Below are 14,151 nucleotides of genomic sequence, written 5' to 3'. Positions count from 1 at the left end.
ACCAGTGGGTCCCACAGCAACTTTACCTACCCCACTTATTCCTTCTTACTTTCACACTTCCCCATACACACTTCCCTATAAACCATAGCCTAATCACATCCATACCACTTCCCCAAATCCATCATAACTCTCACTGATGAATCCACATTTTATGATATTTATTTGCTCTATTTGGGTGAATTTCATCAACTTTTCTTGCACCTATCCATTGAAATAGCATAGTTTCATGATTTCTTCCTAAATTATGCTTGAAAGTGAAAACATGATTTTTAGGCCTTTTAATTGCTAAATTTTATTCACTTTAATTCCATTTGATGCCCTGATATGTTTGCTAAGTGATTTCAAGTTTCCAAGGCAAGTATGGGTTGAAGAAGTGAGAAAAAGAGCATGCAAAAGGGAAGAAACCATAAAGAAATGGAGTTTGGAAGATTCAGCGATCGGTGCTTGCGCACAAGCAACGCGTGCGTGCACACAAGTATGAGCTTGGCAACGCGTACACGTGATCCACGCAAACGCATAAACGTAAATTTTGCCAGGTGATGGGTACGCGTGACCAGTGTCACGTGAGCTCATTAATTGCAAATCACTGGGAGCGAATTTTGGGCCTCCAAAACCCAATCCAACTCATTTCTGAAGTTATTTCAACCCCAATTTAAGTGGAAGCAAGGGGGCAATTAGGTTTAGCTTTTCTATGTCTTTCTCTTAGTTTTCTAGAGAGAGAAGCTCCTCCCTTGATGCGTGAGCATCTTTTCTATCTTTTTCTAGTGAATTTGAATTTAATTTGTTGAGTTTAATCAAGAATGAATTATCTTTTAGCCACTATGGATGATACTTTGAGTCTTGTGCAATTCTGTTTATTTTAGGTAGCATCTGGTTAGATTTGATGGAGCTTCCGCAGAAAAAGAGAAAAAGGCTATATAGAGCAGGAATGGCTTAGAAGATGGAGAGGAAGCTTGCACAAATGGAATCAGCACAAGAATTAAAGGAGATGACAGCGAGGAACGACGTGTACGCGTACCTGACGCGTGCGCGTGATTTGGAGCTTTCCATGGCGACGCGTGCGCGTACCTGACGCGTACGCATGAAAAGCGAAGTTGCATAGTGACGCGTGTGCGTACTTGACGCGTACACGTGACACGCAAAGAAGACCATCGACGCGTACGTGTGACTGACGCGTACGTGTGACCGATGCGTACGCATGACCGACGCGTACGCATGACCGACGCGTACGCGTGACAAGCGCGACATGCAGAAAATGCTGATTTCAAATTCAGATGTAAACTTTTATTTTAAAATAGGAAAAGATATTATTTAGTTTTAAAAAAGAGATTTTAAATTAATTAGGATTAGATATAAAAGGGAAAAGAAACTTCCCTTCTGGGGGATTCCATTCCACCTCAACCAAAATACATTTTATTAGAATCCTTATTTTCTCTCTGAACCATGAGCAACTAAACCTCCACTGTTAAGGTTAGGAGCTCTGTCTATTGTATGGATTGATACTATTATTTTTCTATTTTAATTCATGTACTGATTTATATTTCAAGAATTGTTTTCGTTATTTATCTTATGAATTTGGATGGAACAGAAGTATGACCATTTTTCTAATTGAGTTCTTCTATAACTTGGAAAAGCTCTTTACTTAAACAATAGCTTGAAAACATATTCTCCTAAATTTCTAATTATTTGGACTTTGGGATACGTGACATATAATCCTCTTATATTTGGATAATTAGGATTTTTGTGGCATATAAACTAGAATTAATCTTCACCCTCTAATTGGAATTAAGTGACCAAGGAATTGGCGGTTCATAAATTTTACAGGAGACTAGAAAGGTCTAAGGAATTAGAGTCTAGTCACATATAGTTTGCCATGAATTAAATCTTGCATGATTAGAATAAATTAATGAGAAAAGTCAATCCGAAAAATAGATAACTCTGAAGCCTTAACTGCCTTCTCCATATTTTATTCCCAACTTATTTATTCGTCTGTCTTTAATTTAATGCTTTTTGAACTCTCAAACACTATTTTCTGTTTGCCTAACTAAGTAAATCATTTAACCATTGTTTCTTAGTCCATCAATCCTCGTGGGATCGACTCTCACTCACCTGAGGTATTACTTGGTACGACCCGGTGCACTTGTCGGTTAGTTTGTGGGTTATAAATTCCGCACCACCCCCTCTCTAGAATTAGGTTAGGTTTAGTTAATTTCTCTTTAATTTCTGTCTTTAATTCTTGTGTTAATGTAGTTTCATTTATGTTTTCATGCTTTATTGTCATACTTTTCCTAGTTCTTCTTCTTAATTTTCCATTTTTGTCATTTTTATGTTTATGGATATTCTTTTTAATTTTAATTTCAATTAATGCAAATTTATGTTTTCATGTTAATTGTTATTATAATTTTCTTGCTTTTGGTAGTTAGATTTTATTTTTAATGCAATTTAATATTATTTTATTCTCATGCACACCAAGTGTTTGATAAAATGCTTGGCTTAGTTTCTACATAGTTTTTCTTCACTCTTGGCTTGGAATTGAGGACTTTGGTGACCCTTGAGTCATTGATGTCCATTCTTGTTTGATATATTAGAGTAGTTAGTTGATTTAGTTTTCATTGACTCTAAGTCTCCCATTAATAGAGTTGACTAGGACTTATGGATTGGGATCAACTATGCCTATTTGACTTATCCTCGATGTAGGGTTGACTAAGTAGGATTAACTCTTCATAATCATCATGTGTTTGTGGTCAATGACTAGGATAGGTAACATTAGCTCCCAATCCATGTCAAGAGGTTTCTTGCACTTGAATTTTCCTTTCCTTGCTTTATTTGCTTTGACTTTTAATTACTTTCATTCAATTTCTTGCATGTTAAGTTAATTTCTTGCTATTTATATTTCTTGCTTCTTTTGCAATCAATCATAGCCAATAATCTTAGCATTTCATTTGCAACTCCTAGGGAAGACGACCCGGGAATTCAAACTCCCGATTTATATTTTGTATTGATTGTGAAATCTTTAGAATTAAATTTGATTGTTGGCCAATTGTTGGGTTGGGAACTATACTTACAACGCCAATTCTAATTTTGAGAAAAGAAAATTCCTAATCAGCTTTAGGCCATACATCACCCACCAACCCCCACCCACTTCAAAATCAAATTTCTCACCTAAAACCCCACCTATGGCCGAACCTAACCCTACCCCACTCCTATAAATATCCCTCTTCATAACCCTTCATACATATACCTCTCATACACTCACTACCCCACTAGGCCGAAAGCTCCATCCCCTTCTATCTTCTTCTATTTTCTTCTTCTTCTACTCCATTCTTTTCTTTTCTTTATTTTTGCTCGAGGACGAGCAAAGTTTTAAGTTTGGTGTTGGAAAAGCATAGCTTTTTTCTTTCCATTACCATTCATGGCACCCAAGGTTGGAGAACCCTCTAGAAAGAGGAAAGAAAAGGTAGTAGCCACCTCCTCTGAATCTTGGAAGATAGAGAGATTCATCACCAAAGCCTACCAAGACCACTTCTATGAAGTAGTGGCAGAAAAGAATGAATATCTGGAAATCAGAAGAGAGATCCAGAAAAGAGGTTAGAAAGTCCTAACCATCCCATTCAAGATGTTGGGATTCTAATGGTACAAGAGTTCTATGCTAATGCATGGTTTACTAAAAACCAAGACACTAGTGTGAACCCAAATCCAAGAAATTGGAGCACCATGGTCCGAGGGAGAAACATAGATTTTAGCCCAAAAAGTGTGAGGTTGGCGTTCAACTTGCCTCTGATGTAAGGAGACCCTCATCCTTACACTAGAAGAGTCAACTTTGATCAGAGATTGGATCAAGTGCACTCAGATATCTGTGTGGAAGGAGTACAGTGGAAAAGGGATTCCCAAGGCAAGCCCATTCAACTAAGAAGGCTTGACCTAAAGCCCATAGCTAGAGGATGGTTGGAATTCATCCAATGCTCTATCATCCCCACTAGCAACCAGTCAGAAGTGATTGTTGACAGAGCCATCATGATCCATTGCATTATGATTGAAAGTGAGGTGGAAGTACATGAGGTGATTCCTCAAGAATTGTACAAGGTAGCTGAGAAGCCTCACACCAATGCAAGGTTGGAATTTCCACACCTCATCTGTCATCTATGCAATTCAACTGGAATTGTCATAGAAGGAGATATCTCCATTAGGGAGGATAAGCCCATCACCAAGAAGAGGATGGAGCAAACTAGAGAGCATGCACAAGAGCCTGTGCAGCCGCCTCAGCATGAGATCCCTGAGATGCCTCAAGGGATGTATTTTCCTCCTCAAAGCTATTAGGATCAATGGCAAACTTCTCTTGGAGAACTGAGCACTAATATGGAGCAATTGAGGATAGAGCATCAAGAGCACTCCATCACCCTCAATGAAATAAGAGAAGACCAAAAAGCCATTAGAGAAGATCAAAGGGCTATGAGGGAAGAACAACAAAGGCAAAGGAGTGACATTGAAGAGATCAAGCATCACATTGGATCCTCAAGGAGGAGCACTAGCCGCCACCATTAAAGGTGGATTCATTCTCTTTAACTTCCTTTCCTTTCATTATTTTTTCTGTTTTCTGTTATGTTATGTTATCTGTTCTCTTGTTCTTATTGCATGATCATTTGCATTTATGCCTTAAAGTTGTAAAATGTTCCATATATCTCTCACCTTGCTTAAAAGAAAATTTTATTTGAAAAGAATTGAGAGATACACGAATTTCAAGTTTAAAATAAGAATAGTTCAATTATCTTGATGTGGTGACATTGCTTTTGTTTTCTGAATGTATGAATAAACAATGCATATTTGAAGTTGTAATTTTAGAATGCTCTTGAAAGAATAAGGAAAAAGGAAAAGTATTATTGGTAATTTGAAAAATCCAAAAATTGATTCTTGAAGGAAGAAAAAGCAGCAAAAAGAAGAAGAAAAAGCATGTTGCAAAAGAAAAAAAATAATATGCATGCGGAAAAAAAGAAAAATGGCAAAAAAAAATAAATAAATAAAGAGAAAAATCCATTACTACCCAAAAATGTAGGAAAAGAAGGGCAGATTGAAAAAGCCAATAACCCTTTAAACCAAAAAGCAAGGGGAAAAAGATCCACGGCTTTGAGCATTAATGGATAGGAGGGCCTGCAGGAACAAAATCCTGGCCTAAGCGGCTCAACCAAGCTGTCCCTAACCATGTGATTGTGGCGTGAAGGTGTTAGGTGAAAATCTTGAGACTAAGCGGTTAAAGTCGTGGTCCAAAGCAAAAAGAGTGTGCTTAAGAACTCTGGACACCTCTTTCTGGGGATTCTAGCAAAGCTGAATCACAATCTGAAAAGTTTCACCCAGTTAAAGTGTCTGTGGCATTTATGTATCCGGTGGTAATACTGGAAAACAAAGTGCTTAGGGTCACGGCCAAGACTTTGAAAGCTGTGTTCAAGAATAAAAAAGAACTGAACTAGGAGAATCAATAATATCATCTGGATTCTAAGTTTTTAAAGATGCCAATCATTCTGAGTTTCAATGGATAGTGAGATACCAAAACTATTCAGAAGCAAAAAGCTACTAAGTCCCGCTCATCTAATTGTAATTGAGCTTCATTGGAAACTTTGAAATTTATTTGTGTCTTAATTTTCTTTTTTTCATCCTACTGTGTTTTTAGTTGCTTGGGGACAAGTAACAGTTTAAGTGTGGTCTTGTGATGAGCGGATATTTTATACGCTTTTTGGCATCATTTTCATATAGTTTTTAATACGTTTTGTTTAGTTTTTATTAAGTTTTTATAGGTTTTAGTGTTAAATTCACATTTTTGGATTCTACTTTGAGTTTATTTGTTTTTGTGCAATTTCAGGTGTTTTTGGGATGAAATTGAGGAGCTGGAGCAACAGTCTGATTCAGAGACAGAGAAAGCACTGCAGATGCTATCAAGATCTGACCTCCTTGCACTCGGAAGAGCCTTTCTAAAGCTACAGAAGTTCAAACAGAGCGTTCTCAATGGCTATGGAAAGCTGACTTTCAGAGCTTTCTAGAAATGGAAAGCTGACCCCCTAGCCAGTGTTCAACACCTTAGAAGCCTACTAGCATATGGATCTCATCAAAGCTCAGCCCAAACACTCACTAAGTGGGCCCCAGAAGAGGATTTTAGCACTAAAAAGACTGTTTTACCCATACTAGTCATTTGTTAAGTATTTAAGGGATTAGATTTATGTAAATCCATCATCAGACATCATCTTCAGCCACTTTACACATTTTTTACCATTATATTTTCTATCAGTATGAGTTTCTAAACCTCCTAGGTTTAGGGGAGGATCCTTGCAGAGTCCTATGAATTAATAAAAGTATTACTATTTTCCTTTGATCTGTGTTTGATTCAATTCTAAGATGTATACTCGTTCTTCAACATGTTGAATAGGATGATCAGTGACAATCAGCTCTGTTCATCAAACTAGGATTGTGTGCCTGACAACCACCCATGTCTACTTGGGTTCGTCTGTATACGTGACTGGAAAGTACGAACCGCCAGCTTGATTATACATCTCTCAGATGGCTAATCCATGACTTTGTTTGGGACTTCTCGAGACACCTGTTCAACCAATTTTCGGGGAGATTAGGGTCTCTGTGGTAGAGGCTAGAACCCAAAGAAGTAGCATTCTCTTATCCGAAAGATTCGACCTTATCTGTGGCGCTTTGAGTAGGATCGATAAGAGAATGAACTGCTAGAGCGTCACCCTCGTTCAGATTGGATGACCACGGCCAATGGCGTTTGATTTGAAGCATAGGAGATTGATGACCACGGCCAATGGCGTTGATCACATACAGCCTACGATAGAATAGATCATTCAGAAGCAAAGGAAGCAGTAATATAAGAGTTAATTCCAAAAGACAAAGCAACTCCAATCCTTAACTAATTCCTTATCCTTGTTTACATTCCAATTCACAAAGCATTCTATACCCTTTTCTTTATTCCTCTTTTTTACATGTCAATCTAGTTTAGATCTCACAAATACAAATTAAGAATAACTCTTCTGATTTGCTTGACTAAGACCTGCAGGATTACCATGGCTTGCTTCAAACCACAATCTTCGTGGGATTGACCCTGACTCACTCAGGTATTACTTGGACGACCCAGTGCACTTGCTGGTACAGCTGTACGAAGTGTGGGGATTCGTGCACCACATGCTATTTCATTGAATAAATGTGAGATAAGTTGACAAAAAATCCACTAAATTCAACACAAGATAAACCACAAATTTGGGGTTTATCAACCCACTCCGGTTGCTGGAGTAACTTTCAGAAACACATGCTCTCCTTCCTCAAATTCTAAAGGCTTCCACCTCTGATTAGCATAGCTCTTCTGATGGCTTTGAGCGATAACCATTCGGCTTCGGATTTTCTTTATTTGTTCAGTGGTTTCAAATACCATTTCAGGCTCTAACAAACTTTTCTCCCCAGTTTCGTACCAGTATAGCGAAAATTGACACTTCCTTCCATACAGAGCCTCATATGGAGCCATTCTGATGCTCACATGGTAGCTATTGTTATATGCAAACTCCAATAGTGGTATATACCGATCCCAGCTCATTGGCTGGTCCAAAACATAAGCCCTCAGCATATCCTCCAAGGTTTGCATTGTTCTCTCCGACTAACCATCTGTTTAAGGGTGATACGCAGTACTTAAACTCAACTGAGTTCCAAATGCTCGCTGGAAAGCCCTCCAAAACCTTGATGTGAATCGAGGATCTCTGTCAGATATAATGGTGGTAGGCACACCATGCAATTTCACAATCTCGTTAATGTATAAACGTGCTATCTCCTCTAACATACAACTCATTCGAATAGAAAGCAAGTGAGCCGACTCTATCAGTCAATCCACAATCACCCAAATAGTGTCATATCCAGCTCGAGTTCTAGGTAAGCCCGACGCAAAATTCATCACAATACTGTCCCAATTCCATTGCAAAATTTCTAAGGACTGAAGGGTTCCTGATGATTTCTAATATTTAATCTTGACTTTTTGACAAGTCAAGAACTTAGATACGTGCAATGCTACATCGTTCTTCATTCTCAGCCATCAGAACATTGCTTTTAGATCTTGGTACATCTTAGTACTTCCCAGATGGATAGAAAATCTGCTTTTGCACACCTCCTTTAAGATATCCTACCGTAAGGTTCCAACATCCAGCACACAGATCCTACCCTTAAATCTCTACAATCCGTCATCATCCCACAATAGTCTCCACCGCTTCCCTTGCTCAATTGCCAGCCATACCTTTTGTAATTCCTTCTCGTCTTGTTGAGCTTTTTCGATCTTGGACTTAAAATCACTTGAAATTTGCAATAAGCTTAAACATAGAGTACCAAACTCCTCTCTAATCTCCAATTTCAGACCTTTGAACACCTTTAGCAATTCTTCCTCTCATAGAATCATCCAAGCAGCACATAGGGACTTTCGGCTCAAAGTGTCCGCAACAACATTCACTTTTCCAGGGTGGTAATTCAACTCGAAGTCATAATCCTTTAGAAGCTCCATCCACCTCCTCTGATGCATATTCAGTTCTTTCTGTTCAAAAAGGTACTTCAAACTTTTGTGATCTGAGAAAACTTGAAACTTAACGCAATAGAGAGAATGCCTCCAAACCTTTAGAGCAAACACAACGGCAGTAAGCTCTAAGTCGTGAGTTGGATAATTCATCTCGTGTGACCTTAACTGCCGTGAGGTGTTTACCACAACATTACAGTGCTGTATTAGCACGCACCCCAGATCCTTTAGTGAGGCATCACAGTATATCTCAAATGGTTCATTCGGCTCAGGCAACACCAATACAAGTGCAATGGTCAATTTTTGCTTCAACATTTGAAAACTTTCCTCGCACTCAGAAGTCTAGACAAATGGCGTATCCTTCCTGGTCAGCTTGGTCAAAGGCAAAGCGAGTTGCGAAAACCCTTTGATGAACCTTCGGTAATAACCCGACAAACCAAGAAAACTTCTAATCTCCGTCACAGAAGCTAGTCGCCCCCAGTCCATTACCGCCTCAACCTTAGCAGGATCTATAGCAATTCCTTGTTGACTTACCACATGACCAAGAAACTTCACCTCACTCTTCTAGAACTTGTATTTAGATAACTTGGCGTACAATTTTCTCTCTATCAAGATTTGTAGTACAGTTCGCAAGTGATCTGCATGCTCTTCAATATTTTTAGAATAAATCAATATTTTCTCAATGAAAATGACTACAAACTTATCCAGAAACTGACAGATAATTCGGTTCAGGTAGTCCATGAACACTGTAGGAGCGTTCGTCAGCCCAAAAGACATTACCATGTATTCGAAGTGACCATATCGCGTTTTAAAAGTAGTCTTCGGAATATCCTCGTCTCTAACCCTTATCTGATGATAACTGATGCGTGAGCATCTTATACCCTTTTTCATATCATTTTCTAATTGTTTTTAGTTAGATTCTATTTATTTTTATTTGATTTTAGTGCAAAAATCCCCTTTGGATGCTGCTTTGAGTTGTTTTGGTATTTTTATGATTTCAGGTGAAATTCGGAGCAATTTGGCAGAGTTTTGAGCTGAAAAGGAAAAGCTGGCAGCGCCCCCCCCCCCCCCCCCCAATTCTCGGGAGATAAACGCCTAACTGGCGTTTAACCCCAGCAAGGGACCCAATCCAGCAATGCCACTGCACCCTCTAGGGCGCCAAACGCCTAGCCAGCATTTAGCGCCAGCAAGCTTGGCCCGGATTCCCTCTCTTAGGGATTTCCAACTAGATTTAGCACCTATTAGTTATATTTTATCCTTTTCGTAATTTTTATTTACAAACAATATCTTTTAGTCTTAGGATTTATTATTTTATTTTTATTCCCAAATTAAATTAGGTTAGTATAAAAGGAATAAGATCCATCCTTTCTGAAGGATCAGACTGCCGCATGTTTTCCAGAACGCTAGTTTCTCTGTATATTATGAGCAACTAAACCTCTTGGTTAAGGTTAGAAGCTCTGTTTATTTCTATGGATTTAAACTATTACTTTTCTATTTTAATTAATGTACTGATTCAATTTCAAGGATTGTTTTCATTCTTAATCTTATCAATCTTGGTGGAACGAGAGTATAACCCTTATTTTACTTGAGTTCTTGTGATTCTTGAGAGAGTTAACTCGCTTGAACAACAGCTTGAAAACAAATTTCTCCTAAATTGCTAATTACATGAACTAATTAGGATATGTGACCTATAATCCTGTTAGCTTTGGGTAATTAGGGTTTTTGTGGCCATAAACTAGTTTTTGAACTTAACCCTCTGATCGGAATTAAGTGACCACGAGAGTGGCGGTTAACGAAGGTTAGAGAAGACTGAATCACTAAGAGATTACGGTTTAGTCATTTACAGTTTGCCATGAAATGAATCATGCATTGTTAAAATAGTTGGAAAGAACTTTTAATTTGAGAATATAAACATCTCTAAAGCCTTAAATGTTTTCTCTCACTGTTTACACCAAACCTTTTAATTGCTTTCTTACTCTCTTGTTTATTGTCTTATGCATTTTTAACCATCAAAACCCCTTTTTTGTTCGCCTAACTAAGCTGATTGGATAACCATTGTTGCTCAATCTGACAATCCTCGTGGAATCGACCCTCACTCAACTGAGGTATTACTTGGATGACCCAGTGCACTTGCCGATTAAGTTGTGGGAATTCTAAATCTCGCACCATTAACCGGATCGCTAGTCAATCTTGGAAAATACTCTGGCTCCCTGTATTTGGTCCATTAGATCATCAATCCTTAGTAACGGATATTTATTCTTCACAATGACTTTATTTAGTTGCTGGTAGTCCACACACAGACGCATACTCCCATTTTTCTTCTTTACCAATAGTACTGGTGCTCCCCACAGAGAAACACTCATCCGAATAAAACTATTACTCATTAGTTCTTCTAGTTGAGATTTGAGTTCAGTTAATTCTAGTGGTGACATTCGATATGGAGCAATTGAGATTGGCTCGGCTTCAGGCACCAACTCAATCGCAAACTCGATCTCTTGAGCAAGAGGGAATTTAGGAATGTCGTCCGAAAATACTTTAGGAAATTCACATACAACTGGAATTTGCTCTAAGCTTTGTTTCTCACCTGACACATTTGCCACCAACAGAACAACACCCTCGCATTCACACCCACTGTAGTTCACAACTACAGAGTTCAAATAATAATCCTTCGCCACAACTGGCCCTTCCGACCCTTCCCTTATAAAGTGCAACATCCTTTCAGAACAGTTTAACAACACGCGGTTCTTAGACAACCAGTGCAATCCCAAGATGAGATCAAGACTAGTCATCGGTAGACAAATCAAGTCATGAACAAAATCACGCTGTTTAACTTGGAATGACACTTGTGGACAGCCTAACCTAGTCACGACGGCTTCAGAAGTAGTTCACTAGCCTTGTCAAATACTATAAATAAATGCGTTGCTCCCAAATCAAACAAAGCATTTAAAAGTTTACCAGCTACTTCACAGTTGCCTCTAATCAATGTCTCAGATCCCTCGTCACCTGCTACAAATGTCGTGAACACTCTTCTCGATTGCTGTACTCTACCGGTCTCATACTTCTTCTTTAGCCAATTTCAGGTCAGGTGTCTCAGTTGTCCACAAAAGTAACATACCCCCGATCCTAGTCTACATGGAACTCCAGGATGATACTTCCCGCACCTCTGACAACTTAAGTCAGTCTGTGGCTTCTTTCCATACCTTCTTCCTTGATCAGCATTGTTATTCGGCCTTCTGAAGTTGATTTGACCCTGATTGTACTATGGAACGAAACCTCTATGCTTAAAGTTTCTACCCCTCAGTGCAAAGTTCCTTCCTTGAGTCCTTTGAAAAGGCATCCTCTGACTTTCTTTCTCCACTACTACCTTCCTCAGACACTCCTCAGCCACCCGGCTTTTGTTTACAAGCTTAGAGAATACTCTAATTTCCATCGGCCCAACAGAGCTCAAAATATCAGTTTGGAGTCATCCCTCATACTGTATGCACTTTCATTCAGCAAAATCCTCTAGGGAACCTTGACAAATTCAATAAAACCGACACAGTTTTTTGAACTTGTTCGTGTACTCAGTAACAGTCATCTGGCCTTGTTTTAACTGCAGTCTCAAGCTCCTTTGCATTTCTAACCAAACTGGGAAAGTACTTCCTGTAAAACTCCATTCGGAACACCTCCCAAGGTATCACAGCACAACCAAGCTGCAGGATACATCGTGTTCCCTGCCACTAGTACTGGGCTTCACCCTGTAACTGATAGGTCCTGAATTTGACCCACTGTTCCTCAGGAACCTACTGAGCCTGCAGAGCCCGTTCGATCGCCTGAAGCCAATTATCTGCTTCAGTGGGGTTTGTAGTCCCCTTGAAGGTCGGCGGGTGCACCTTTGGAAAAGAGGCAAGCGTCATTGATCCCTTGATGAGTCCATATTTTCCGATATATTTTAGCTTGATTTGGATGAATTTCATCACAACAACTCAAACTTAAGCACCAAAATAGCATATTTGTTGTGTTTGATCCCATATTGAACCTGAATGTGAAAACATGCATTTTTGTGCTTAAATTAAGCAATTTAATCCCACTTTTATTCCATTCGATGCCATGATATGTTTGTTGAGTGATTTCAGGACTTAGAGGCAAGAATGGTTTGGTAGAAGTAGAAGAAAGCATGTACAAAAGGAGAAAACATGAAGAAAACAAGGAGGAAGCACACAGCCATGTGTGTACGCACAAGCAAGCGTGTGTACGCACAAGAAGGAAATCAGCATGTGTGCGTGCGCACAACAACCTGTGCGTATGCACAAGAACCCAAGCAGAGCAAATCCAGAGCATCGCGAAGTGTGCGTGCGCACAACCCTCTATGCGTACGCACGAGTGCAAATTCGGCGAAGTGTGCGGACGCAGACATCTGTGCGTCCGCACAGGTACCAGCGCATGCATCCATTAAAAAGTCACGTGATGTGCGGTTTTGGGGATCTCTAGGCCCTTTTTTGAAGTGCTGAAGGCTGGTTTGAGAGGCTATATTAAGGGCATATCAACACATAACAAGGAGAGCTCACTTGTAGGGTAGAAACTCATAGTAGGAGTAGGAGTAGAATAGTATAGAAAATTCTCTCTTAGGGTTCTAATTAGGGTTTGTAGCATTTTATACTTCAAGTTTGATTTTGGATTATAGCAATTGAATTGTAAGTATTTCTTTAATTTCTCTTTTAGTTACTACATTTGTTCTACACTTTCTTTTATTTTCATTTCTCTTGGCAATATATACATAGTTTTGCAATTTTGATTTTCTAGTTGGTTAATTTGATGTTTGATGATTATTGCATGTTTGTTTGAGTTTCTTTTATTGATTTTGAGCATTTGTGATTCATAGCTTTCATTAATTTTCCAATTTTTCCATATTTTATGATTATGCATATTAGGTGTTTGATGAAATGTCAATTTTGATTATGGGGTAATTTCCACCCCTTGGCTAGGGAAAAATGAGTTTATAGATTACTAGAGCCATAATGTCCAACATTTAGTGATAATTCTTGGGTTGTTAATTATTTTTGTTCCCACTAACGCTAATTTGTTGCTAAGGTAATTAGCAAGCAATTTAGGACTTGTGGGTTGAGAACACTTATGCTCATTTAACTTACTCTCCGATGTGAGGGTTGACTTAGTGAGATTAATCCATCATAATTATCATAGTTGTGGTTATGGCAATGAAGGAATTCCATGACTCATCCCAAGTCAAGGTTTCATTTATGTTTTAAACCATTTTTCCATCACTTTATGGCCTTACTTGTCCATATTACATACATAGTTCTTTTGATCTTTTATTACTTTATCAATTGTAATTTTGGATTGTTCTTTAATTCCTTTATTTTGTTTGCTCTCAACCATTAAAAACCCCCTTTGATCTTCACAACCAAAATGGTGCACTTATTGGCATTAGTTCCTACGGAAGACGACCCAGGATTTAAAACTCCCGGTTAATTTGTGTTGATTGTGACAATCTTTAGAATGATAATTTGATTGATGATCAATGGTTGGATTTGGACTATACTTGCAATGGACAAATTCTATTTTTAGTGTGAAAATCTGAACCCGTGCTTTTGGTCATTCATCAAATTTTGGCG

The 14,151-nt window shown here is 38.6% G+C and overlaps 1 protein-coding gene across 1 annotated transcript; it reads right to left on the bottom strand.

The window, feature by feature from the left end:
- Window positions 1–7,261: 7,261 nt before the first annotated feature.
- On the bottom strand, window positions 7,262–7,630 carry LOC140176733 (uncharacterized). The gene has a single exon (XM_072208277.1). It carries the CDS (start codon window positions 7,628–7,630, stop codon window positions 7,262–7,264), a length of 369 nt encoding a protein of 122 aa, XP_072064378.1.
- Window positions 7,631–14,151: the final 6,521 nt, after the last annotated feature.

Source organism: Arachis hypogaea, chromosome 12 (genome assembly GCF_003086295.3).
Source record: "Arachis hypogaea cultivar Tifrunner chromosome 12, arahy.Tifrunner.gnm2.J5K5, whole genome shotgun sequence".
Taxonomy (NCBI): Eukaryota; Viridiplantae; Streptophyta; class Magnoliopsida; order Fabales; family Fabaceae; genus Arachis; species Arachis hypogaea.
This window is presented reverse-complemented; position numbering and strand designations above follow the sequence as displayed.

Bases quoted from the DNA above. Each gene is read 5' to 3' on its own strand.
- LOC140176733 (XM_072208277.1), bottom strand. From the start codon at position 7,630: ATGCAAACCTTGGAGGATATGCTGAGGGCTTATGTTTTGGACCAGCCA.